This window comes from Hyaena hyaena, unplaced genomic scaffold (genome assembly GCF_003009895.1).
Source record: "Hyaena hyaena isolate Hyena2069 unplaced genomic scaffold, ASM300989v1 scaffold_2137, whole genome shotgun sequence".
Classification (NCBI taxonomy): Eukaryota; Metazoa; Chordata; class Mammalia; order Carnivora; family Hyaenidae; genus Hyaena; species Hyaena hyaena.
The window spans coordinates 69,156-93,467 of record NW_024082771.1 but is presented as its reverse complement, the minus strand read 5'-3'; the positions used below and the strand labels follow the sequence as shown (position 1 = coordinate 93,467).

Genomic DNA, 24,312 nt, shown 5'->3' with positions numbered 1-24,312 from the left:
CTATACATCTTTCCACATATTTTGTTTCATTATATATTAAAACTTTTTTTTTAACATTTATTTATTTTTGAGAGACAGAATGAGACAGAGCGTGAATGGGAGAGGCGCAGAGAGAGGAAGACATAGAATCTGAAGCAGGCTCCTGGCTCCAAGCTGTCAGCACAGAGCCTGACATGGGGCCTAAACCCACAGACTGCAAAATCATGACCTGAGCCAAAATCTGATGCTTAACCAACTGAGCCACCCAGGCATCTCTCATTATATTTTTTCATTATGCCTATTTGCATATCTTAAATATTTCATAATGAATTTAAAAGAAGATAAAAGTCATCTCGTGCAACCTTTCAGCTGATTCCTCATGGTGTGAGATAACTCCTCGGTAACTGCTTGCTTACATGTAACCTAAGATTTGGTCCAGCGAGGGTAATCTTGGGTTATGAGAGTGACACTTTTCTCAGCCCTACCCATACTGTCCCCCTAGGCTACCAACCTGGCTCCTGCAGACCCCAACGGCAAGGCAGACCCTTACGTGGTGGTGAGTGCTGGCCGGGAGCGGCAGGACACCAAGGAGCGCTACATCCCCAAGCAGCTGAACCCCATCTTTGGGGAGTGAGGCTGGGCCCTGGGCTTGGGAATGGGAGCACCTTTACCATCTGACCCTGTGGCCCAAAGCATCCCATTCAGGCAGCTGGTGTGGTGATGGTGAGGGAATGGACAGAGGCTGCTGAGCCCCCTGAAATCCCTTCCCCCCAAAAAGACCATCTCCTGGGGCGTGGAGGTGTCCTCAGCCATTCTTCCTCTTGGCCAGGGTCCTGGAGCTCAGCATCTCTCTTCCTGCCGAGCCAGAGCTGACTGTGGCTGTGTTTGATCATGACCTCGTGGGTTCTGATGACCTCATCGGGGAGACCCACATTGATCTGGAAAACCGATTCTATAGCCACCACAGGGCGAACTGTGGGCTGGCCTCCCAGTATGACGTGTGAGTCCTACAGACCCTAAGGAGCCATTCTGAGTCTGACCAAAGACATTCAAGGTCACATTCTCATTGATGTCCCCAGATCCTTTGATTTCATAGAAGGGGACCTCCCTATGATCAGGACCTTATAGCATAGTGGTCAATACCTGGGCTTGGGATTTGGGATCCTAGAATAAGTCACTTGATCTCTCTGAGCCTCAGTTTCCTCATGTGAAAAATGGAAGTAATATCAGTTATCTCCTCCATTGGAGTGTGGGCAATACATCTTTGATTTTCTTGGTTACCATAAGTGAGGACTAATCTGTCTTGCACTGGAGTTATGAACCCGGATCACCACGTCTTCAAGGGTCCCCATCCCTGCTGCTGTGCCCACTTGTGTCCATATGCTGATTCCAACTGAAGCATCTTCCCTTTCTGCCCACAGGGACGGGTACAATGCTTGGCGTGATGCGTTCCGGCCTTCCCAGATCCTGGCTGGGCTGTGCCAACGATGTGGCCTCCCCAGCCCTGAATACCGAGCCGGGGCTGTCAAGGTGGGCAGCAAAGTCTTTCTGACATCGCCTGAGACCTCGCCCTCAGGTACCAGCCCCTCTCTGATGGACAGTCCATAGGGAGCAAGACTGTTAAGGTACAGGGGTTGCCTAGTGCCCACTCTAATGTGTCCCCCAAAAGAACCTGCCTCCTCCTGCAAGCAGAGGAGGTGAGTTTGGCTGAGTAAGGATGAGATTCTTGGATGGTGGGGAGAAAATGGTCTTTGTTGGTGAGCATGATCCCCAAAGAGTCAAAAGTGGACCCCTCAGAGCCATAGCTAATCAAGTTTCCAGAACATACGGTGGCCTACCCAGGGATTCCAAATGACAAAACATAGCTGCAGAATTGAGCTCATGCCTCATAAATGGCTGGTGGTCTTTCTCTAAACAGAGTCTATGCAAAGCCATAGCCCCTTGAATCCCACTGTCCTTCCACTTCTGGCTTTTCACTGGCGAAAGTTGTTAGAGAAGCATCTCCCCACTTTCTGTGCCTTATGGACTTGACCTCCTGGCCCATGGGCTTTGTCCAGTACAGCAGCTGCCTCAACTTTGCATTTCTGTTGAGGGTGGGGGAGGAAGGTGGAAGAATCTGGACCTGTGTGGGACCTAAGCTCATACACCTCTTCTTGCAGGTAGGGAGGGCCCCAAAGTGGCAAGTGAGGTCCCCGAGGAGGTACAGGCATTGCTGGTGCTGCGGCGTTGGCAAGAGATGCCAGAGCTTGGGATCCAGCTGGTGCCTGAGCATGTAGAAACTCGGCCCCTCTATCATCCCCGCAGCCCAGGGCTGCTGCAGGTGAGAAGCACCCAACCCCAGAACCCTGGGGTTCCCACCATCCCAGGACTCCCACCTGCTCCTGGGCCCTCAGGATGCACTTTCCCCAGGACCTCTAACTGGGCACTGCACTGCCACTTCTGATTCTGGCTCCTGATTCTGGTCCCCAGCATCCCTACTCATCTTAGACCCCCATCCTGGACTCCATTCCTCCACCGTGGCTTTGGTCCTGCAGGATCCCCACCCTTGGCCACCAAGGCTCAGACCTGGCATTCCCAATATGACCTCAACTCCAGGTCCCTAGGCTCTGGACTTTGGGAACACCAGATCTTAACTTTTGATCTCAACCGTCCATTTCCAGGGCCTTATCCTTAACCTAACCTTAGCCCCCGAACTCCCGCTTCAGACCCCACCTTCATCCTCATCCCCCAGGATCTGCCTGACTGTGCCCTCCTGACCCTAGCTCCTCTCCCCCTGGGGCAAGGCACAGCCTCTGGCCACAAGCCTATCACGGGACATGGGGACCTCAGGGAGCCCCTTCAGCCTGGTCCTGTGTTCCCAGGGATCCCTTCACATGTGGATTGACATCTTCCCCCGAGATGTGCCTGCCCCACCCCCAGTTGACATCAAGCCTCGGCAGCCAATCAGGTGAGAGTTCTGGCCGCGCCTCCCCTGGGGTAGGCACCTTTGGACTGCCAGTACAGGGCCCTCTGAAAATCTGGGCTTCAGTGAAGCAGCCAGAGGCTCCTTAGCCAGCCTTTTCAGTTAGGTGGGCCATTAAGTTCCCTTCCTTTTCATAAGCCATGGCAGTTGGGTGTCTGCCCCCTTACGAGTGGAGCTGGTCTGAGTGGAGTTCTGCATAGGCTCTATGTACTTCAGATGTTGTCAGCAATCTACACTTCCCACCTGGAGGCTCCGCTTCCCTTGGTGTCACTCTCAAGGAAGCTTCTGTGGTGTGAGGGCAAGGTGGCTGCTAACGGTACCGGGCTTACATCTTACCAACAGGACTACTTGAGCAGAAAAACAAACACCTGTTTGCCAGTAAGAGCAGGTCTCAGGGCTGACTCTCATTGGATATCAACCTTTGTGATTAGGGGGCTGTAATCTGCTGATTGGTAGCCCTGGGTGATATCCCAGGTGACGTACCCACCTCTGGAGCCAGGTAGAGGTGGATCTTCCCCACCAGAATCACATGGATTGACAGCATAGAGGTGAGGGTGGGGGTGCTCACCAACAGAAAATCATGGTGCCGTCAGCAGATGAGAAGTTGATGCTGGGCAAGAGAAAACAACAGCTACCCAGGAAAATCCATGGCTACCTGGTTGGATCAGGAAAGCTGCAGCCCCTTCTTCTGCCGCTCAGGGGCTGCATGCTCTCATCCCCGCTAGGTAGCTCTCCCTCTCCCACTTGTTGCTGCAGACTGGCTTTCTCTCCTCTGTGCCCTGAAACTTCAGCTTGCCACGTCACGCTGACTAGTGGTGGCTCCAACTCTGCATTTGATGTTACTCAAGCTTTCATTCTCCTGATTCCAAATTTATGGGAGAAACTTGTTGGCCCAGCTTTGGTCAAGAGACCATTCCCGGTGCCATCTGCTATGGTAGGGGTGGTCAGTGATAGCTGGGACTGCCCCGTATCACAGATGTCCTGACCACACAACTGGGCACATGGAGGTGCTCGAGGAAGGTCATGGCCACAGCCTAGCTGCTTCCTGCAGTAACTCTCAGGAACCCCCTCAGGAACCCCTCAAGAGTCTGAAAACTCTCTTCTGATACTGCCCCCAGCTATGAGCTCAGAGTCATCATCTGGAACACGGAGGATGTGGTTCTGGATGATGTGAACCCACTCACTGGAGAGATGTCAAGTGACATCTACGTGAAAAGGTGAGCCTGCAGGCTAGGCCGGCCAAATGGCTGAGAACCAAGGTGAGACTGCAGTCAGGGACATGGGCTTTGAGCTGAGCCACAGCCCTGTCTCCTGGGGCCTCTATGGCACCTGGAGCTGGTGAAGGGCCCCCCAGGTTGTCAGGGGTTGGTGAGCTGGGTTCTGGGTTTGGCCCTGGTGCTGAGCCCCCCCCCCGCCCCCCCCCCCCCGCCTGTACCTCTCCCCTGGCTCCAGCTGGGTAAAGGGGCTGGAGCACGACAAACAGGAGACAGACGTTCACTTCAACTCTCTGACTGGGGAGGGGAATTTTAACTGGCGCTTCGTGTTCCGCTTTGACTACTTGCCCACGGAACGGGAGGTGAGCGTCCGGCGCCGGCCTGGACCCTTCGCCCTGGAGGAGGCCGAGTTCCGGCAACCGGCCGTGCTTGTCCTGCAGGTCTGGGACTATGACCGCATCTCTGCCAACGACTTCCTTGGTAGGGCTTTGCCTCCTTCCTACCTCAACCTCTAGCCCTACTTTCTGCCCTCATTGCCAGTGCCCCCTGGCCCTTAGTTCCTTACTCTAACCCAATCCTGAGTCCTGGGTTTCAGACCCTAGGTCACTAACCTTTACTTTCTGGCCTTATTACTGAACACAGTAATGACCTTCATTCCCACCCAAAGTCCTTGACTCAGTCTTCTGACTCAGGTCACTTTGGACTCCGACACCATGGTCCCCACTTTGGCAGTCTGGTCGTTTCACCAGGGTCTGACAAACTGCTGATGTGTGGTTGTGCTCGTGTGGCCTGCAGCTGCGGCGGGACCACCACGTCCTAGTTCCTGATGCTGTGAGGCACAGTCCTGCTGTGCTCCCCGCCCCCACCCCAGGCCCAGACAAACCTTGATCTCCTCCCTAACCCGGAGAGCTCTGCACTTGCAGGATCCTTGGAGCTGCAGCTGCCAGACATGGTGCGGGGCGCCCGGGGGCCCGAGCTCTGTTCCGTGCGGCTGGCCCGCGATGGGGCAGGGCCGAGGTGCAACCTGTTTCGCTGCCGCCGCCTGCGGGGCTGGTGGCCCGTAGTGAAGCTATGGGAGGCAGAGGATGAGGAACGGGAGCAGCGGGAGGCACGAGCTGGCAAGAAGAGGCAGAGGAAGAGAAGAAAGGGCCGCCCGGAAGACCTAGCGTTCACAGACGCTGGAGGCAGCGTCCATATCCTTACGGTGGGTGCAGGGGTGCGGCCGGGGCAGGACCTGGGCAGGTGGGGGGATGAGGCCGAGCCTGAGCCCATCTAAGAGCTCGGCCTCTGTTCCCTCCTTTTTCTAGGGGAAGGTGGAGGCAGAGTTTGAGCTGCTGACCGTGGAGGAGGCGGAGAAGCGGCCAGTGGGGAAAGGGCGGAAGGAGCCTGAGCCCTTGGAGAAGCCCAAGTAAGGGGGGGTGGCACAGGAGGCTGGGCCGGAGGGAGGTGGGGTGGCCCAGGGGCTTCTTCTTCATTCTGACACCACCTCTGTCCCCACAGCCGCCCTAAAACCTCCTTCAACTGGTTTGTGAACCCGCTGAAGACCTTTGTTTTCTTCATTTGGCGCCGGTACTGGCGCATCCTGGTGCTACTGCTGCTGCTGGCATTGGTCACCATCTTCCTTCTCCTGGTCTTCTACACCATGCCCGGCCAGATCAGCCAAGTCATCTTCCGCCCCCTCCACCAGCCCCCTGACCCTAATTGACCCTGGACGCTCTTCCCCTACCAACCCCATAATTTCCACTCCTGGGGGTCCTTCTCACCAACACGACTGCTTGAGTTCACTGCTTTCTTTGAATGAACTTGACTGTGCCTCCATTCTGACACCTGAACATGGGCTGTGCATGATAATACAAGGGGCAGGAAACAGAGCTGCCCTTAGGTGGCAGGTGCTGGGGATGGGAGGATGCCACCAGGAAGAATGGGACCTGGCAGGAAGCTCAGGGCCCAGGAGTCCTGGCCTCCAAGCTGTCATGCCTTCTGAGTAGCCCTGCTTCTGACAATGGCAGGATCACTTAGTGACAGCTAAGCACTTCCATACTTCATTAGCTTGTTTATTCTTTAACTCTTGAGAGTAGGCATATTGATTAGGACACTTTTGGTTGAAGTAACAGAAATCCCAACCCTATTGGCTTAAAAAGCGATTTGGGGCGGTGGGGGGGGGGGGCTTGCATAGTTGCAATTCCCAGTGTTTAGCTGGGAGCCTGTCACAGGACTCAAAATAATGTCACTGGGACCAGTTCTCTGCCTCTGAGCTCCAGCTCATTTGCAGATAGGGTTCCCCCTTGAAACTGCAGGATGGCGGCACAAGCCTCGCATCTTCCCACGTTCACACCGAGAAGACACACCCAGACTTTCCTAGTCCTGACGGAGCCTCACCCGGGGTCACTGTGGCCAGGAGGATGGGATGTGCTGATTGAGGGCTCCCCTGAAGCTTAGGGTGGGAAGTCATACCTTCTCCCAAACACACAAGCTGAGAAGGTAGGGAGGTTCCTAGAGGAAATTCGGGATACTATTAACAAGTAGGTTAATACTTGGGTTTCTGGCTGATCAAAAAAACAAGGCTCACTACAGTCAGCAGTATCATGTTTAACTTACAGATGAGACATGTCCAAGGTCATAGAGCTTGCAGGTGAGCACATCAGAGCTGGATCTCAGGTCTGTCTGCCTCTAGAAATTGTGGTATCATCACCCTTTGCTTCCTGTCCTTTCTACTTGTCCCCCTACTATTGTCTTACCCAGACAGTCCCTGAGAATCGATCATATGAACTGACCAGCTGTCAATGTCCCTGCTTTCCTGGGCTGCAGCACGCGGTGAGGTCTTGGGCCTGGTTCTCCACATTTATTGAGGGCTATACTGGGAAGCCCTCATGAGGTCTAGAGCTGGGGTCTGAAGCCAGCCTTGCTCCAGAATGGCTACTGCTGCCTTTCCTCCATTTTTCAGTTCTGCTTCCTGCTAGAAGATGGTACAGGACCTGCCTGGACCCCTCTTAGTGCCAGGAGCCATCAGGGGCATGGCACAGAGCATGGTCAGTGAGGATGAGGGATGCAGGAGACTGAGCCCAGGGTGGCAGGGAGAAGCCTCAGCTTTAGCCATCACTGAAGAGGTGGCAAACCCCAGCCTGCACCCAGGGCCCTAGCACCACTGGGGTCAGACATTCATGAGCCTGAGGACCATGGTGGCCCCATGAAGCTCATCCTAGAAAGGTCCATCTCAGCTCTGGAGCTGAACCCAAAAGGCCCAAAGAGCACAGCAGAGGAGGGACTGAGGACAGGGCAGTGGGGTAGGTATCAGTCTGGTTTGAATAAAGCCCAATTAGCCACGGGATGTCCACGTGGGGCTCCCAGAGGGCTTCTGGCCCGATCTGTCAGTCCTGATTACCTTCAGTAAGTGGCTGTGCAGAGGTTTGTTTCTAGGCTCCAGCCAGATGCAAGAAGCACACGGAGACCAGCAAGTACTATAACAATCCATAGATTTATCAACCTGTGCTGAGACCGATGCTCCAGAGGGTCGGAGGGGTTGGAGGGGAGGCTGCGAAATGACCACAAGGCCAAAGAGAAACGGGAGATGAAGAGAATAGAAAGGGAAGAAGATAGCTACGTTGTCTTCCCAAGATCAATTTTCTTCTGGATGGCTCGAGCCGAGTGGTAGATGAGTGAATCGATGAGTCCAGCCACTGGGGAGAGAGACCAAGGCTGGCACTGGCCCAGTTGGGCCCTTGGCTGGCCCCAGAGCCTTGTCACCTGACTGACTAGGCCAACAAATCCCCTTGACCATCGAGGTGCTCCTCCTTCCCCAACCAAAAATCCGCAGGGAGCCCAGGCTTTACATTCCCCACCATGCCCCAACCCCAAACATGCCCTTGAGCTTCTAACCTGTGAACATGCCTCCAATGATAGCGCACACACCAGTCAGGAAGTGCGTGAAGGACCTGGTGGAGGGACAAGGCAGGGGATCAGCAGGCACCCCTGCTCCCTGCAGGCCCAGGCCTCTCCCTTTCCCCACCCTGACCTGTGCTTCTCCGTCAGTTTCACCATCATGGGCGAGAGCTCATAGAGCACGAAAACTCCAGGAAGTCCCTGGTCACCCATCAGCCCATTGGCGACCTTCTCGTGTCTGGTCACAGAGAACTGATTTGTCCTCAGCACCTGGAACAGGAAGGGAGTTTGGGAAAGGGCTGGCTCTATAACCTGGTTCCCAAAACCCCTCAGCCCTACCCCTGCTCCTGCCCCTTGTCTGTAGTGCCTTGACTGTGGGGAAGAGAAAACGAGGCCCCAGGTCGCTAATGAACACTGGAAGGCCTGGGGACCACCTAGGCATCCCCTCTTGGCCTCACCGGCCCAAGGGCTGCTTGGTTACTAGCTCTTTACAGTTCACCAATCCCAGCTACGTGTGGATTCTCTCAGCGGGGGTTTTGGGATGGGAAGGAACTCTCAAAGGCCGCATCATGAGCTCCTGGCAAGGCTGGGCCAGACTTCCTGTCTGCAAAGGTGTTGCTCCACTGGTGACAGCAGAAAGGGGATCAGGGGACCCTGGAAGGGTTAGCCCCCAGCCCAGGGGAGACCCCAGTGACAATGAGCACCCGAGGAACGGATGGAGGCAGTTTGGACAAGCAGAAAGCGCAAGTGCTTTGAAGTCTGACACTGTGGGCCCTGCACCTTCCCTGCGAGGGTAAATCACCTACCCTCTCTGAGCCTTGGCTTGTCACCAACAGGAACCCTGATACCTGAGCTCCTGCAGACTTACCTCCCCATCTACCTTCATGTACACTGTGGGTACCACCTTCACGAAGTACTGGAACATCATGGAGGCTGAAGGGAGAAGAGAGCACTGGGCATGGGTGCTGGGCAGGGCTCTGGTAGCTAGGGGCTACCTCCCAGGTTGGTACCTTGGGGTGCAGTGACGTTGGTGTGGTCCAGGGGGTTCACAATGCCCGGGTAGTCCTCCCCGAATGACAAGTGTCGGATGTAGTGGGTCATGTTGATCTGCAAGCAACACCAGCACCTAAGCCTCAAGCGCTCAAGGCCCCAACAGGCCTCACCCATCAAAAGTTCCATGGGACAGTGGTGGACAGGGCTGCCTGGGCTTGGGGAGTAGATGTGTGGCGGGACGGGAGGCAGGGCAGGATCTTGCCGGGGAGAATCTGACCAAGACAGGCAGCACCACCATGCCCCACTGGGGAACTCCATTCTCAGAGTCTATGGTCTCTGGGCCTCTACAGTCTGAGACTCTGGCTGCATCCAGACATAAGGCAAGTAAAGACGGGGCATGGACCCACTGTGGCAGATGCCAGATTTGCCTGCAAGTCTTGAGCCAGGGAGGCCTAGGCTGGAGGGGCCCCAGATTTGCCTGCAAGTCTTGAGCCAGGGAGGCCTAGGCTGGAGGGGCCCCAGATTTTCCAACTCCGACTCTTGTCCTGTTCCAGTCTTTATCAACCCCAGCTATTAGAGGGATCTTTAAAAACATGCAAACTTGATTACATCATGACCCTGGTTAAAGGACCAAGGAGACTCTCAGGAGGAAGTCCAGACTGCAGCTCTGCCTGAGGCCTGTGCAGTCTGGTCCCCGCCAACCTCTCCAGCCATGCTGGCCCCTACAGTTTCTGAGAAGTGCCCGCTCCCTCCGAACTTTGCTGGAGGCTCCCTCTGCCCAGGATGTTCCTGTCCAGCCTCATCTCCCATCTCCCACCTGTGCAGATCTCAGTTCTTGACCCTCAGACTGATCCCCTGGCCGAATATGGTTTATTTTTATCTGTGCCCCCATCCCAGCACATCCCTGTGGAGAAATGAAGGCAGCAACCATCCACCCCCATCTGCCTTACACGGTTTCCGGTACTTACATTGTCAAGGCCGAAGCTCTGCAAGTCATGGACTAGGAGAGAAGGGAGAAGGTGTCACCAGGTGGAGCAGGACTGGCCTCCTGGCTCCCTTAGCGTCCTGGCTCAGGCATCCTCACCCAGCCTTCTGGAGTGCGACCGCCTGGCTCCTCTTTGACCCTTCATCACCCTCAGCCTGGCCCTGCTGAAGCCTGTGTGTGAGTCCACATCCTCCCGGGCCTTAAAAACAGACCCCATTTCTTCCCTGACATACACAGGGAGCCCTTTACGGGCATCACACCAGGTTTTCATTCCCACCAAGTCCCTCCTTGCACTTCAGGAAATAAACCCCACTGACTACCTCTCACTAAACAGAGCTGATGGACAACTGCTGAACCCCAAGGTGAGGCGGGGCCAGAGAATGCCATCCAAGCACTTTCCCCGCCCCTCTGCCCTTACCCTGACAGCCCCCAAAGGAAATGCCATGGGTACCCTGTGCCATCTATTCCAGAACAGTGCTTTCTCCCCTCTGGCCCTGATCCCTCCTGCTTCAAGGAACCCTACCTGAAAAATAAGACCCCGATTCCAGGCCCATCCAAACCTCCCCCCTTCCTGGGAGGGTAGGCTGCCCCAGAAGTGGGGCTTGGCCTCCCTGGGGGGCAGGGCCACTTACTCTCCACAGCATGTACTGCAGCATGGGGGAGGGAAGGAAGAGAGAAGGGAGGAAGAGAAAAAAGATTGAGAGCTTCACAATGAGAACTATGGAGCAAGATACGTGGTAGAAAGGAAGACTGGAATATTCCTGCCTTGGCAGCAGGATCCAGACCCAGCTAATAAGCCGCCTCCTGTACCTGTCCCCAGAGGAACTCTTCCCCAGCCAGGGAAAAATACAAGGGGTCTTGGGGGCAGAAGTATGATTGCCTAGGGAGAACAAAAGACCTAGAGCCCAACAAGCCACTTTCCTAGCTGTGCGACCTTGGGCAAGTCACTTGCCCTCTCTGGACCTCAGTGATCTTATAAAGGGCTGTCCTGAGGACCAGGTAGGATCTAAGATGGACAAGTACTAAATGAACTTTATAATCTTCCCTCCTCCCCCACCCAAAGCAAACAGGATGTCAGAAACCAGCTTCCAACCTTCAATTCAGCCAGATCTCCAGCCTCAGGCAATTGTAGCTTTGTGTTTTAAATATTCTCCCAGGATACGGAACACCCTTTGCCCTGGGTCCTCTGACTCTGAGGCAGCCGAGGTGGAGAAGCAGAGAGGCTGCTTGCTGCCTACTGAATGCCTCCAGGTCCCGTGTCAACAGCTCCACACTGGCGGTCTTCCCACTATCCCAGTGAGACCCCTGACCCCCTCCAGAACAGAGAGGGGGCTCCAGACCTACCTCCCGCCTCTCCCCAACACTCGGCCTCACCCCCACACGGCACCTTCAAGACCAGCAGGGCTGTCTCCAGCAGGCCTGTTACTCCCGCTTCCCTCAGTGACTGGGCATCTCAGGACTGCCAGCTCATCTCTCATCCCCTGGATTCCTGTCACACCGTGGCTCTGTACATCCCCTAATGTGATCCCGACCCCCATCCCTCCCAGGGGATCCCGTCACTCATCAGGGAAACCCCTACATCTTCAACCTCTACACATTCCAATCACCTTACTCCAACCGTAGCCCGCAGCCCGGCTCTCCCTTGAAGGTGCTCTTTTCTGTAGCCCCCTCAGCGGTGACAATTTCTTCCCCACATTTACCCTCCTCTGTGGCCTGACGTGAGGCCCTCCTTGCTCCTTAATGCCACTTCCAGATCACTGTCCCTCGAGCTGCCCTAAAACCCCCAGCTTTGCAGCCCATGGCAAACTATCCCAACTATCTCTACTTGTTTTAATCACTCAGAGATCCACCCAGAACAGCAAGTCAGCCCTTCCACGCCTCTTCACAGTGGATCTAGCCTCTGGCCACAACTCTCTCCTCACAACCCTGTCACGCTGCCTGATGGTGTCCCCATCACCTGGCTGCCATCCTACCTGTCCAGACTTTGCCTTTCCTCCTGTTGCTGAGTTCCAGGCTTTAGTCTACACTCCTGAGGTACTAGATTCTGTCTTCTTTTTCCTTCTCAAGGACTTCACTCGAACAAGTGTCTCTCCCACCCCTGGAGCATGACTTCTGCTATCTATTCAGCAGACTATTTCCCACAGCATACGACACACCTTTGGCAAAACCACTCCATGGGGTCCACGTTTCCATCCAGCTTCAGCCCACTCTCCCCTTTAGAGCAAACTCCACAAAAGAGCTGTCCTTACTCACCAGCTCCAACTCCTCTTCCATTCTCTCCTGAGCCCATGCAGTGGGTGCTCCCTATCACTCCGCAAAATCTACTGTCAAGGTCACAATGACTACTGCCATGTCACACACCCAATGGGCAGAAGCCATCTGATACGGTTTTGGAAACACCTCCATCCTTAGGCTTTCAGGACACTGCCTCTCAGCGGTCATTCTCCTCTCACCAGTGTTTCTTCCTGGTCTCTTTGACATGTCCTCCCTGCCCACTACCTCCCCGCACCTGCATACCCCACACCTCTCTGCGTCACCCCCCCTCCCCGCCACCTCCTCTCCCTCCCCCTGCCTGCACTCTCTGATGGTGGAGGTAGCACACTCAGTCCTTTGAGTTCTCCTCTCCACCTACCCTCACCTCCAGGGGGCCCTCACTGAGTCCCATGGCTTTACATGCCTGAGGACTCCCACATCTGTATCTCTAGGCCAGACCTCTCCCCTGACCTCCAGATTGAACAACCAGCTGCTTCCTTGCATCTGGGTGGTCTAAAAGGACGCCCAAATCCCACTGCTCTGAACACGCCAAACGCTGAATTCCCGCTTTACTCGTCCAGCCATCTAAACCTGTTCCTCTGAATCTTCCCCTCTCCCTAAATGGCAACTTCATCCTTCTCACTACTCCGGCACAAAACTTGGGAGTCATCCTTGACCGCTCCCCTTCCCTCACCCTTCAGGCCCATCAGCCACTCCTCTTGGCATTACCCTCAAACGTAAGCAATCACTGCTTGGCCCTCCGCCACCACTCCGACCTGGCCCCATGATCCTGTGCCAGGATGGACCATGGTAATGGCCTCCCATCAGCCTCTCTGGTTCTGTCCTGCCCCTCTTCCCCGTATTCTCCACACAGCAGAGTGCCACCCACTTTTGCAAAGTCAAGTCACATCAGGCAGCATCTTCTCAGATCCCTCGGATGGCCTTGTATCTCATGGGGAATAAGAGCCCTTGTCCCTGGGGGTCCTTCCACGTCTTGCCTGCCGTGGCCCTGTTACCTGGTTCACCGCTCGCTAACCACGCCGCCCTGCTCGCTGTGCCCCATTTACAGGAGAAGAAACGGAGTAGGGCTCAGTATTTCCCAAATCTGATAGAACTCAGGAGTGGAAAAACCTGTGTTCCAACCCAGCTCTGCTCACCCTAAAGCCTCACACATGGGTCATCTGATACTGGGGGCTACCTTTGAAGCAACCCTACTACAAGCTGGGCTCTCTCTGTGCTGCGATCTTTTTTTTTAAGTTTATTTATTTTGAGAGAGAGAGAAAGTGTTAGTGGGGTAGGGGCAGAGAGCGAGGGAGAGAGAGAATCTCAAACCTGTGAACCGTGAGATTATGACCTGAGCCGAAGTCAGATGCTTAACTGACTGTGCCACCCAGGCGCCCCAAGTGCTGCAAGCTTTAACCTGCACAAGCACCCTAGGAGATAAGTCCTATCATCTCCATTTTACATGGCAGGAAGCGAGCTCAAAAAGGTTAAGAAAGTTCCTCAAAGCTTCACACAGCCAATAAGGTCTGAGACTGATGTCTGAACCCAGGCAGTCTGGCTCCTCAGCCTGTGCTCTTAACTGTTACCAAACTGCTGCCCGAGATGAGAGGAGCCACAGAACATCAGGCAAGTGCAGGGGTATCCAGGGTCTAAAACTCCCCAGTGGAGGTGGCGTCCACTCACCGTGCACATGGGACTGCTGGAAGCTTTTCCCGGGAGCAAAGTGGAAGTTTCCGGCCACCTGTAGGGGATATTCCCTCTCATTCTCCAGCCACTTCCCTCCTCTTGGTCTCCCGAGGGCCTGAGTGGGGCAAACCCGCAGCTCAGCTGGCCTTTTCCCGCTTCAGTCCCTCCTGTACCTTGTTGACCTCTAAAAAGCCGTACACCTGGCAGCCTTCATTCTTCTGCTCCTGCATCTTCTGGCTGAAGCCTTCTCGCCGGCACTGCTCAATAGTGTCCGGGTTCTTGAAGGCCCAGCCCCGGCGGCGATAAGCCTCCCGCACATCCTCACAGGTGTTACAGCATCTGCAGGAGAGGGAGGTGTGGGGTAAGAGGCACGATAAGAGAGCTGGTACCTTGGGAAATAAAGCAGTTTTGTCTACTAAGAAAGCCTCTGCCAGCCTCATCCCTGACCACCGATGTTCTCAAAGTAGGTTTCCTCAGAGGCAGCAGGCCTTCTAAAAACATACGTTCCCGGGGCGCCTGGGTGGCTCAGTCGGTTAAGCGTACGACTTTGGCTCAGGTCATGATCTTACGGTTTGTGGGTTTGAGCCCCGCGTCGGGCTCTGTGCTGACAGCTGAGCCTGGAGCCTGCTTCTGATTCTGTGTCCCCCCACCCCACTCTGATCCTCCCCTGCTCACGCTGCCTCTCTCTCTCTCTCAGAAATAAAAAAACATTAAAAATTTTTTTTTTTAAATGTACATTCCCATTCTATTTGGGGTGATGAAAAGTTTCAGAACAGAGTGGTGCTGGCTGCACGACACTGTGAGCATAGTTAATATACTGAATTGTACACGTGAACGTGGTAAGTTTTAGAAGTCACACATTTTACCACAATGCAAAAAAAACTTTAAACACATTTTCCCAGTCCCTACCCTAGACCCACTGACTCAGCTTCTCAGCGGCCAAGGCCTGAGGAAAATAACAGCAGTTGCCACGTATCAGGCCTTAATTACCTGGGCTGGGCCTTCAACCTCAGTGCTTTACATACAGTATACATTTAATCCCCATGTGACTGTTAGGGGCAAGGTCATCATCACCCCCCTTCACAAGAGAGGGTATGTGGGTTTGCCCAAGGACGCAAGGGTAGACCCTGGGCAGCTGGACCCTGAGACCACTTTGGAACCAGAACAGGGACAGCTTCAGCCTCGTGCACAGCTGTGGCCCCAGGCAGGGCCTGGCCATGAAGCCTCAGTCACTTGCACCAAGATAAGTGACTGAGGCATGTACCCCATCTCCACTAAACTCTTGGTCCAACTTCCCCCATCTGCTGGAGTCTGACATAGGCTAAGGGTGGCTGGCACACACCGCCGGGTGGGAGTCCCCCCAACCGTGGGCCCCCGGGGTCCGGCTCACTTGATGTCTTCAGTCTCAGCGCCATAGCAGCTCTCACAGCGATCAGGGTCCAGGGAGTCAGGGTCAAACACCTTTACCTCGACTTTCCCAAGCTCTATGGGGAGCGCAGAGACAGGGGCATCAGCTAGGAGCAGACACTGTGAAATCTGCACCCCTGATCCCTGAATAGGCCCTTTGACCTGTGACGTGGGAATAATAAAAGTTATACTAATAGCTAGTATTTATATGGTGCATACTGTGTCCCAGGCACTAAGCACTTCTACACGTTGTTTATTTAAATAAAAGTAATGTCTCTCGTCACCCCCATAAAGACTCTGTGAAGGTGGGGGTTATAATCCCCCATTGTACCTGCAAAGGTGCTGAGGCTCAGAGACGAGAAGTGACTTTGTCCAACGCAACACAGTAAGCAGCAGACTTCAGCCCCAGTTCCCAAGTGTGTGCCTTTAACCACTTCGTTGTAGTGCTTCTCCTCAGGCCTCTCTCCCTCCACCTGACTCCCTGCCTTCAACTACCTCCTCGTAACTGGTGATTTCAATAGTCAATACCTTGAACTCCTGTCTTCCAAAAATCTTTTTATTTTTTCATCTCATCACAGCCTGATCCCACTTCATTTCCACACACATTTCTAGACCTTGTTAATACCAATTACTGCAAACCTTCCAAAATCCAATTTCAAGTATCCTAATCTTCAACTACTTATCCTTATTTTCCAAGTTCACTATCTCTGGTACCCAAAATCCACCAATTTTTTGACACTGACACCACTACCCTTTCATGCCCTTACTTCACTCCTTATCTAAATTCCATGGTCCAAATGGGGAATGGACAATGTCTTCAATAAATGCTGTTGGGAAAATTGCATATTCACATGCAAAAAGTGAAACTGGACCCCCATGTTACACAACTCACAAAAATTAACTTGAAATAATTAAAGACTTAAAAGTAAGACTCGATACTATAAAACTCCTAAAAGAAAATAGGAAAAGAACTCCCTGATGTTGGTCTTGGCAATATTTTTTTGGTTATGACACCAAAAGTACAGACAACAGCAAAATAAACAAGTGAGATTACATCAAAATATTCTGCACAGTAAAAAACAAACAAAAGAACCCCAAACAATTAACAGAATGGAATACAAAAAAATATTCACAAAAGATATATCTGATAAGGGGTTAATATACAAAAAATATAAGGAACTCATACAACTCAATAGCAAAACAAACACACAATGTAACTAAAAATGGGCAAAGAACCTGAATACACATTGTTTCAAAAGAAAACATACAAATGGCCAATAGGTACATGGAAGAGCTCAACATCATTAATCATCAGGGAATCCAGATTAAAACCATAAGTTATCTCCTCACACCTGTCAGAATCCAAAAAATAAAAAAATAAAAACAAGAAATAACTAGTACTGGCAAAGATGTGGAGAAAAGGGAACACTTCAGCACTGTTGGTGGAAATGTAAACTGGTACAGCCATTAAGGAAAACAGTAAGGCAGTTCCTCGAAAAATTAAAAAGAGAACTACCGTATGTTCTAGCAATCACACTTCTGGGTATATATCCCCTCCCCCCAAAAAAAGAAAGAAAAGAAGAAAGAAATTGTATCTTGAAGAGGTATCTGCAGTCCCATGTTCACTGTAGCATTATTTATAACAGCCAAGACATGGAAACAAATCTAAATGTCTATAACAGAGGAATGGATAAAGAAAATGTGATAAATACATATAATGGAATATTATTCAGCCATTAAAAAGAAGTAAATCCTATTATTTGCAACAACGTGGATAAACCCTGAGGACATTAATCTAAGTAAAATAAGTCAGATAAAGAAAGATAACTTCATGATCTCATAAATGCAATCTAAAAAAGCCTAACTAGAAACAGAGAGTAGAATGGTGTTGCCAATAGCTGGGGTTGGGGAAATGGGGAAATGTTGGTCAAACAAACTTCCAGTTAGAAGATGAATAAGTTCTGGGATCTAAGGTACAGAATGGTGACGACAGTTAACAATGTTCTCACCTCACACACAAAAAAGGTAACTATGTGAAGTGACGGATGTTAGCTAGCCATATTGTGTTGTCTCATATATGTAATCAAATCACTGTACAGTACACCCTAATTTTACATTACATTATATTTCAATTATATCTTGACAAAGCTGGGAAATAAATGCCATGGTCCACTGCTGTAATTATTCTCTTGCACAGAGCCAGAACCCATCTGTTCCTCTCTCTTTGTTGTACAAGCCTTGCAAAACCCAACCATAGTCAAATTCAGCTGTCTGTGCCTACTTCTTGCCTGTGCCTCCTTTAAGACAGCCTGGCAGGGGCGCCTGGGTGGCTCAATTAGTTGAGCGTCCAATTTCGGCTCAGGTCATGATCTCACTGTTCATGACTTTGAGCCTTGTGTTGGGCTCTGTGCGGACAGCTCAGAGCCTAGAGCCTGGAGCCTGCTTTGGATTCTGTGTCTTCTTCTCTCTCAGCCCCTCCCTTGCTTGCGCTCTGTCTCTCTCTTAAAAATAAATAAACAAAAAAAGACTGCCTGGCAATCCTACCTCATTTCACTAGTCAGCTCACTTTCCATTATCTGAGATGACTAAATTTATCTTTTCGTTTCATCTTAGGCTTCCATAATCTCTTTCCCTTTCTTCACTCTTACTTTCGATTTCCACGAAGAACAGAGAAGCAACAGAATCCACTTAATCTCCCCACCAAATCCACCATATCCCCTCCATTCTCTGCCAGCCTCCCCCACTTCTCTGCCCTCTCTTCTGGCAAAACTCATGAAAGTGTTATTTTTACTTGATGTCTCTATTTCCTTTTCTGTTCTTTGGTCAGATTTTCACCCTCAACATTACGGAAACTATGCTTTTTAAATTTTTTTTTAATGTTTTATTTATTTCTAGGAGAGAGAGAGAGAGAGAGACAGCGTGAGCAGGGGAGGGTCAGAGAGAGAGGGAGTCACAGACTGAAACAGGCTCCAGGCTCTGAGCTGGCAGTCGGCACAGAGCCCGACGCGGGGCTCGAACCCACGAACCGCGAGATCATGACCTAAGCGAAAGTCGGAGGCTTAACCGACTAAGCCACCCCAGGCGCGCTGAAACTATTCTTTTTAAAGCCTCCAGTAGCCTTCATGTTGCCAACTGCGATGGTCAATTCCTACTCATTTTACTGGACTATCAGTGGCTGACAGTTGCTCACTCTCCTTGAAACTCTTCTTCCACTTGGCTTTTGCAACATCTCTTGGTTTTCTTCCATCTTAATGGCTTAACCTTCCTTCCTAGATCCTCATTTCCTGACTTCTAAATACTGGCAGGGCTTAGGGTACAGTCCCTAGACCTCTCCTCTACCTATGTTTACTCCCTAGGTTTTCTCCTTTAGTCCAATAGCTTTAAATGCCATCTGCATACTAACTACATTTATTTCTCCAGCCCTTCTCTAACGTCTAGACTGGTACATCTAACTGCCTCCTTAACATCACTAGGGTATAAAATGGACATCTCAGGTGGTGCCTGGGTGTCTCAGTCAGTTGAGTGTCTGACTCTTGATTTTGGCTCAGGTCATGATCCCAGGTCATGAGACTGTGTCTCACATTGGGCTCTGTGCTGAGTGTGGAGCCTGCTTAAGATTGTCTCTCTCTCTCTCTGTCCCCTCCCCCACTCGTGGTCTCTCTCTCTCTCAAATTAAAACAAAACAAAACAAAAACAAAAAAAGACTTCCCAAATTTAACAGGACTCAAACCTGAAATCTACCCCCAAATCCTCATCCTTCCCTGGGGGACCAGGCCCTAAGAAGTCTCCAACAATCATCACCTCCTGCTATTCACATCCTTATGTAGCCTCCACCTCCCGTAGTGAATAGGGCTGATCTGTGTAACCAGTTGCATATCGCAGAAATGGTGGTACGTGCCTTCTGAGGCTTGGTTATTAACAGAAGTGGTGGTTTCCACCTTGTGCTCTCCCAGTTCACATGCATAGGGAGAAGCCAGATGCCATGCTGTGAGGATACTCACTGAGAGGCCCATGTGGTGAAAGCACTGAGGCCTCTGGCCAACAGCCATACATATGAGCCCTCTTAGCAGATCCTTCAGCTCCAGTCAAGCCTTCAGATGACTGCGGCCCCAGCTAACAGGCTTGACTGCAATCTCCTGAGAGACTCTAAGCCAACCATACCATTCTTGAATTCCTAACTCACAGCAACTGAAAAAAACAAATGATTTTGCTCTAACGCACTAATTTTGGGGGCAATATGTTACATAGTAGCAGATATCTACTATTCCCTCACCTCTCTCTCATACACACACAAAATCCTCCTCCTCCTCTCTGATCATCCCTATTTCAAGTCATTCACTTGCTCAGGCCAAAAGCCTTGGAATTAACCTTGACTCTGCTCTCTTATACCCTACATCCAATCCTACAGCAAATTCTCTGGATTTACTGGTGTTCAACATATATCTGTTGAATGAACAACTGATAAAACTCACAACACAGCAATCCCTAAGGTGTGAGAAATCATAGCTTTGAGGAGGGTTTTGTTATGGTGGGAAACTGAGTTAATGAAGGCACTGGGAGGATGCCTAGAAACAGGAAAGGAAGCTAGGGTGAAGAGGCACTCTGTGCTAGGCATTGTACACATGATCCTGTATTTGATTCTATAGGATCCTTCCTTTGACCCTATAATTCCATGCGGTGGGTACTACTGTTTATCACCACTTTATAGCTAAGGTCATAGGCTGCAAGAGACAAAGTTACATCTGAATTTAGGTAATCTAAGTAAAAAATGTAAGTTCTTAACCTTAAGCCACCCTACATTCCAAAGGGGAAGAGCATTAAGGGCTGAATTCAGCTAACAGGATGGGGAAGCACACACCTAGAGAAGCTTGGGTCCATCTAGAGGAATTCTGCTGAGACAAAGGCACCTAAATCCCATCCTCAAACTTCTGTTACTCAACACTGATAGGCAGGGATTGAAGACCTCTGAGAATATCATGTAGAGTACTCTACTCAATGTACAGAGGTTAGAAGCCTAGATTTCAGTCTATTCTGATACTCAATAGCTGGGGGACCCTAAGCAAACCACTTGATTTCTCTGGGTCTTAGCTGCTTCATTTGTCACTTGGCCAGCCATATCCACTTGTCAGAAGGAAGTGGTTGGGCATGTCGAGCTCAGGTATCTGAGATGTGACCTCCTCCCCACAGTTACCATGACGCTCGGCCTCTGAGCTCACGGGGATGCCATCCTTATCTAGCCGTTGCTTGAACAGGTTGTGTTCCACATCCAGCTGCTGCTCCCCAGCCACATCCATGGCATCGATGCTCAGATCTGGAAGCAGAAGTAAGGGTAAGGTACTGGGATCCTAGGAGCAAGGGAATCTGGGTTTTGGAGGGGAATGTCTTGGGGCTGCAGTGGATTAGGGGAAGAAGGTTGTGCTGGGGTTCCGACCAGAATCTAAGGCTGGAGGTGTGAATCTGGAAGCCCACCTGAGAACCTGCAACTCCCACACCTGGTGGGTACTCACAGGCACAAGGCATGTGCGGAAAATATACGTCGATGTTGATCTTCAGTTTGTCTCCCCGTGACTTGTCCACGTAGAGTTCAGGATGCACCTGGAGCAGAACTACCTCAGTAAGATTTGGCCTCATGTCTCTCCTTCCCCACTCCCATGCCTAGAATACCGAACCCCGCCCACGGAGTAGGCCCCGCCCCTTACCTCAGTGGTGAGGTAATACTGCAGCTCGGACAGAAACAGTAGCAGCATGAGAAGGCCACTGACAATGGTCACTGCGGGGAAGGGAGCGAGGGTCAGAATGGCCACTGCTCCACTCTCTCAAGCCCCCCATAGGCCGGGCAGGGTCCAGGCGCCCCGGCCAAGCCCTTGGACACCCCTGGCCCCGCGACCCCTGCCCCGCCGCAGCCTACCCGTGGCGCCCCCGCAGGTCTTGACCCGGAAGTCCTCCAGAGTCTTGGGGTAGGCATCGAACTGCTTGAGCTTCCCCAGCGCCTCCATGGGGACCAGCCGGAAAGGGGACGCCAGCCGGCCCGCCCCTGCAGCCTCCGGCTTCCGGCCCGGAGCTTGAGCCACGCCCCCGCTCTCCTTCCGCACGCAGGCGCAGCAACGCACACGCTTGGCCCCACCCCTCGCCAGTGGTCTCACTCAGGCCCCACCCTGCCGTCTCCCCACTGGTGCTGAGGGCTGCGGAGTCTAAATACAGTTCAGGGGAAACCACTCCCACACTCAGGGCGGTCTTATGTGGATCCGGTACCAGGGGGCTTGCCGGGCTTAACTTGACCTAGGAACTAAGCCAAGAACCTCACATCAGATTCTTGGAACAACTTGGAACCTCCTAGAACAGTGACTTTCAAAGCGTCGCCAACCAGCAACCTCATCATCACCTGGACACTGGTTAAAAATGCATATTATGGGGCTCTACCACAGACCTGCTTAATCAGAAACGCTAGGAGTGGCTTCCAGGTGATTCCCTGCAGTTAAGTTTGGGAATCACTGCTACAGAAAATAGGTGTGGGGCGCCTGGGTGACTCAATTGGTTAAGCCTCCGATTCTTGATTTTTGGGTCAGGTAATAATGGTCTCAGAGTTCAGACCCACCCCGCGTGGGCCCGGTGCTGACAGTGCAGAGCCTCCTTGGGATTCTCTCTCTCCCTCTCCTCCTCTCCTATTAATTCTCTCACTAAAAAAAGAAAAGAGAGAGAAAGGAAGAAAGGGAGAGAGAAAAAAAGAGAAAGAAGGAAAAGAAAAAAAAAATAGGTGTGACGTTTTTTCCATTTTCTGAAAGAGAAACTGCCCTGGAGAAGCTGAGTATCTTGCCCTATATCAAAGCTTATTCTTCTAGACTTCAAAGTACCCTGGGAGCTAGGACCTATTGGGTTGATTTTACTCAAGCAGCCTCACCGTGCTTCTGAGCATGACTCACGAAGGTGCTTGGCTCAAGTCATTTCAGTGATCTAAGACCAGAACTTTGATAAAAGGTGGCACGGGAGACTGTGGTAGTCTGTAAGAGAAACTGACTGACATTCTGGGTTAAGGAAGGCTTCCAGGAAGAGGAGGAGGGACACTGGAGCTGGTTGCTTTTTGGCGTCTGACTCAGGATAAGCTGAGCAATGTCAGAGTCCCCCTTCTGCCCTCAGGCTGCAGTTTTCTAGGGAAGGGGGAAAGAAGGAACTAGCTCATGTGAACTGGAAACTGACATTATGCCAACTGCTGTAATCCATTCTATCCTCAGAACACTATTTCGAACCCCATTTATAGATGAGGAAGCCAAGAAGTGAATTGACTTTGCCTAAGGTTAACGGGGCAGACCTGGAGTTCAAGGCCTGGTTTTTCTGGCTTCAGAGCCTGAGTCCTTTCCACGCATTAGCTACCACCACCAACTGCGAGTGGCATCTATTCTCTGATGAATGCCCAGGGATATTAGCCGAAATTGTCCTATACTCTCTGGCCTGTGCCCATTTGGTGCTCTTCCATATTTGACTTCCTAAGGCTCTCTCCTCAGTGGGGCTCCAGGCTTAATGACCCTCATTCACTCCTTCAACACCTTTTTATTGAGCTCTTCCTATTTCCCAGATCTCCCCTGGGTTATGGGAATACCATGGTGAATAAGACAGACAGAGCTCATGCCTCCTTCAAGGAGCTTTCAGTATGGGGTAGAAAGAGGCAGACAAAAAATGTATATACATACCACTTAGAAGTGATTAAGATGGTAAATTTTATATTATGTGTATCTTTTTATTTTTATTTTTTAAAATTTTTTTTAAATATTTTTTATTTATTTCTAGGAGAGAGAGAGAGAGAGATACCGTGAGCAAGGGAGGGTCAGAGAGAGAGGGAGTCACAGACTGAAACAGGCTCCAGGCTCTGAGCTGGCAGTCAGCACAGAGCCTGACGCGGGGCTCGAACCCACGAACCGCGAGATCATGACCTAAGTGAAAGTCGGATGCTTAACCGACTAAGCCACCCAGGCGCCCCTATGTGTATCTTTTTAAAATGTTTTTAATGTTTTATTTATTTCTGAGAGAGAGGCAGCGTGAGCAGGGGAGGGTCAGAGAGAGAGGGAGACAAAGAATTCGAAGCCATCTCCAGGTTCTGAGCTAGCTGTCAGCACAGAGCCGGACTCGGGGCTCGAACCCATGAACCGTGAGATCATGACCTGAGCTGAAGTCGGATTCTTAACTGACTGAGCCACCCAGGCGCCCCTATATTATGTGTATCTTACCACATAAACGATTGGAAAAAAGTAAATAATAATTAAAAAGCAGAATGTGCCTTGTACTCTGAAACAAATAAACAGGGTACTTTAACAGGGACAACAGGGGTGGGGGACCTTCTATTTCAGGAATTCCAAAATTAGATGGTCCTTCCCTTTTTGGATTTCTGGTGGCCGAGGAGACCAAGACACTGTCCAGTTAGAGACTTCACTCTTCATAATGTCAGGCTTTATACTAATGCTTCAACCTTCTCCGTCAAGTGGGATCCTTCAACGGTTGGAGCATGTGGGGCCTGCACCAGACTGGTTCACTGCACATGGGGCTGCGGGCAGAGAGGGTCACTGGTCCCCTGCAGCTGTAGCCTATGAGTCCAACCAGAGAAGAGGAAGGTTTTTGGCCCTTTCATTAGTTCCTTCTGCCCTGTCAGTCTTCTTTTACCTTATATTCACACTGATAAATGAACTGTCTCTAACTGTTAAAGAAATAAATATATTTGCAGATGTTACATGTTTTCCTTTCCCAGTGCAGATGGACCGATTTTCTCTTGGGAGAAATACGGGGACCTTGGTGTATCTGGATTGAAAATAATAATCACAGTGTAGAAATCCCACTACTTCTGAGAAGGAAGGATCATAAAATAGCTGTGTCAGTGGGTCTCAGAGTCCAATTAGGAGAGCTTCTTATAGACTTTAATAATACTGAGGTCAGGGAATGAACCCCAAGATGAATGTCATTTAAAA

The 24,312-nt window shown here is 51.3% G+C and overlaps 2 protein-coding genes across 3 annotated transcripts; one reads left to right on the top strand and one right to left on the bottom strand.

Annotated features, from left to right (window-relative positions):
- Positions 1-481: 481 nt before the first annotated feature.
- LOC120227274 (fer-1-like protein 4) lies at positions 482-5,937 on the top strand (the record flags this gene model as incomplete). The annotated part of the gene is made up of 10 exons (XM_039225414.1): positions 482-609; positions 809-979; positions 1,401-1,555; positions 2,139-2,299; positions 2,841-2,926; positions 4,060-4,158; positions 4,394-4,635; positions 5,079-5,359; positions 5,463-5,563; positions 5,656-5,937. Coding segments are annotated over 10 exons (1,629 nt in total), but the record flags the coding sequence as incomplete, so codon positions are not given.
- Positions 5,938-7,611: 1,674 nt separating this feature from the next.
- On the bottom strand, positions 7,612-21,427 carry LOC120227276 (endoplasmic reticulum-Golgi intermediate compartment protein 3). 2 transcript variants are annotated; one of them, XM_039225418.1, is made up of 14 exons: positions 21,270-21,427; positions 21,061-21,131; positions 20,869-20,956; positions 20,553-20,672; positions 15,345-15,438; positions 14,128-14,293; positions 13,952-14,009; positions 10,645-10,659; positions 9,996-10,027; positions 9,045-9,141; positions 8,903-8,967; positions 8,168-8,304; positions 8,032-8,087; positions 7,612-7,832 (listed from the first exon to the last, which is right to left on the bottom strand). In XM_039225418.1, the coding sequence occupies exons 1-14, from the start codon at positions 21,355-21,357 to the stop codon at positions 7,753-7,755; spliced, it is 1,167 nt and encodes a 388-aa protein (XP_039081349.1). In that variant the 5' UTR covers positions 21,358-21,427; the 3' UTR covers positions 7,612-7,752. The 2 variants fall into 2 exon arrangements, with proteins under 2 accessions (XP_039081349.1, XP_039081350.1); XM_039225419.1 differs by lacking the exon at positions 10,645-10,659.
- Between the last annotated feature and the right edge of the window lie 2,885 nt (positions 21,428-24,312).

Bases quoted from the DNA above. Each gene is read 5' to 3' on its own strand.
- LOC120227276 (XM_039225418.1), bottom strand. From the start codon at position 21,357: ATGGAGGCGCTGGGGAAGCTCAAGCAGTTCGATGCCTACCCCAAGACT. The intron at 8,968-9,044 runs GTACCAACCTGG...TTCTCCCTTCAG, and splicing joins CAACGTCACTGCACCCCAAG to CCTCCATGATGTTCCAGTAC. The intron at 8,305-8,902 runs GTAAGTCTGCAG...TTCCTGTTCCAG, and splicing joins ACATGAAGGTAGATGGGGAG to GTGCTGAGGACAAATCAGTT.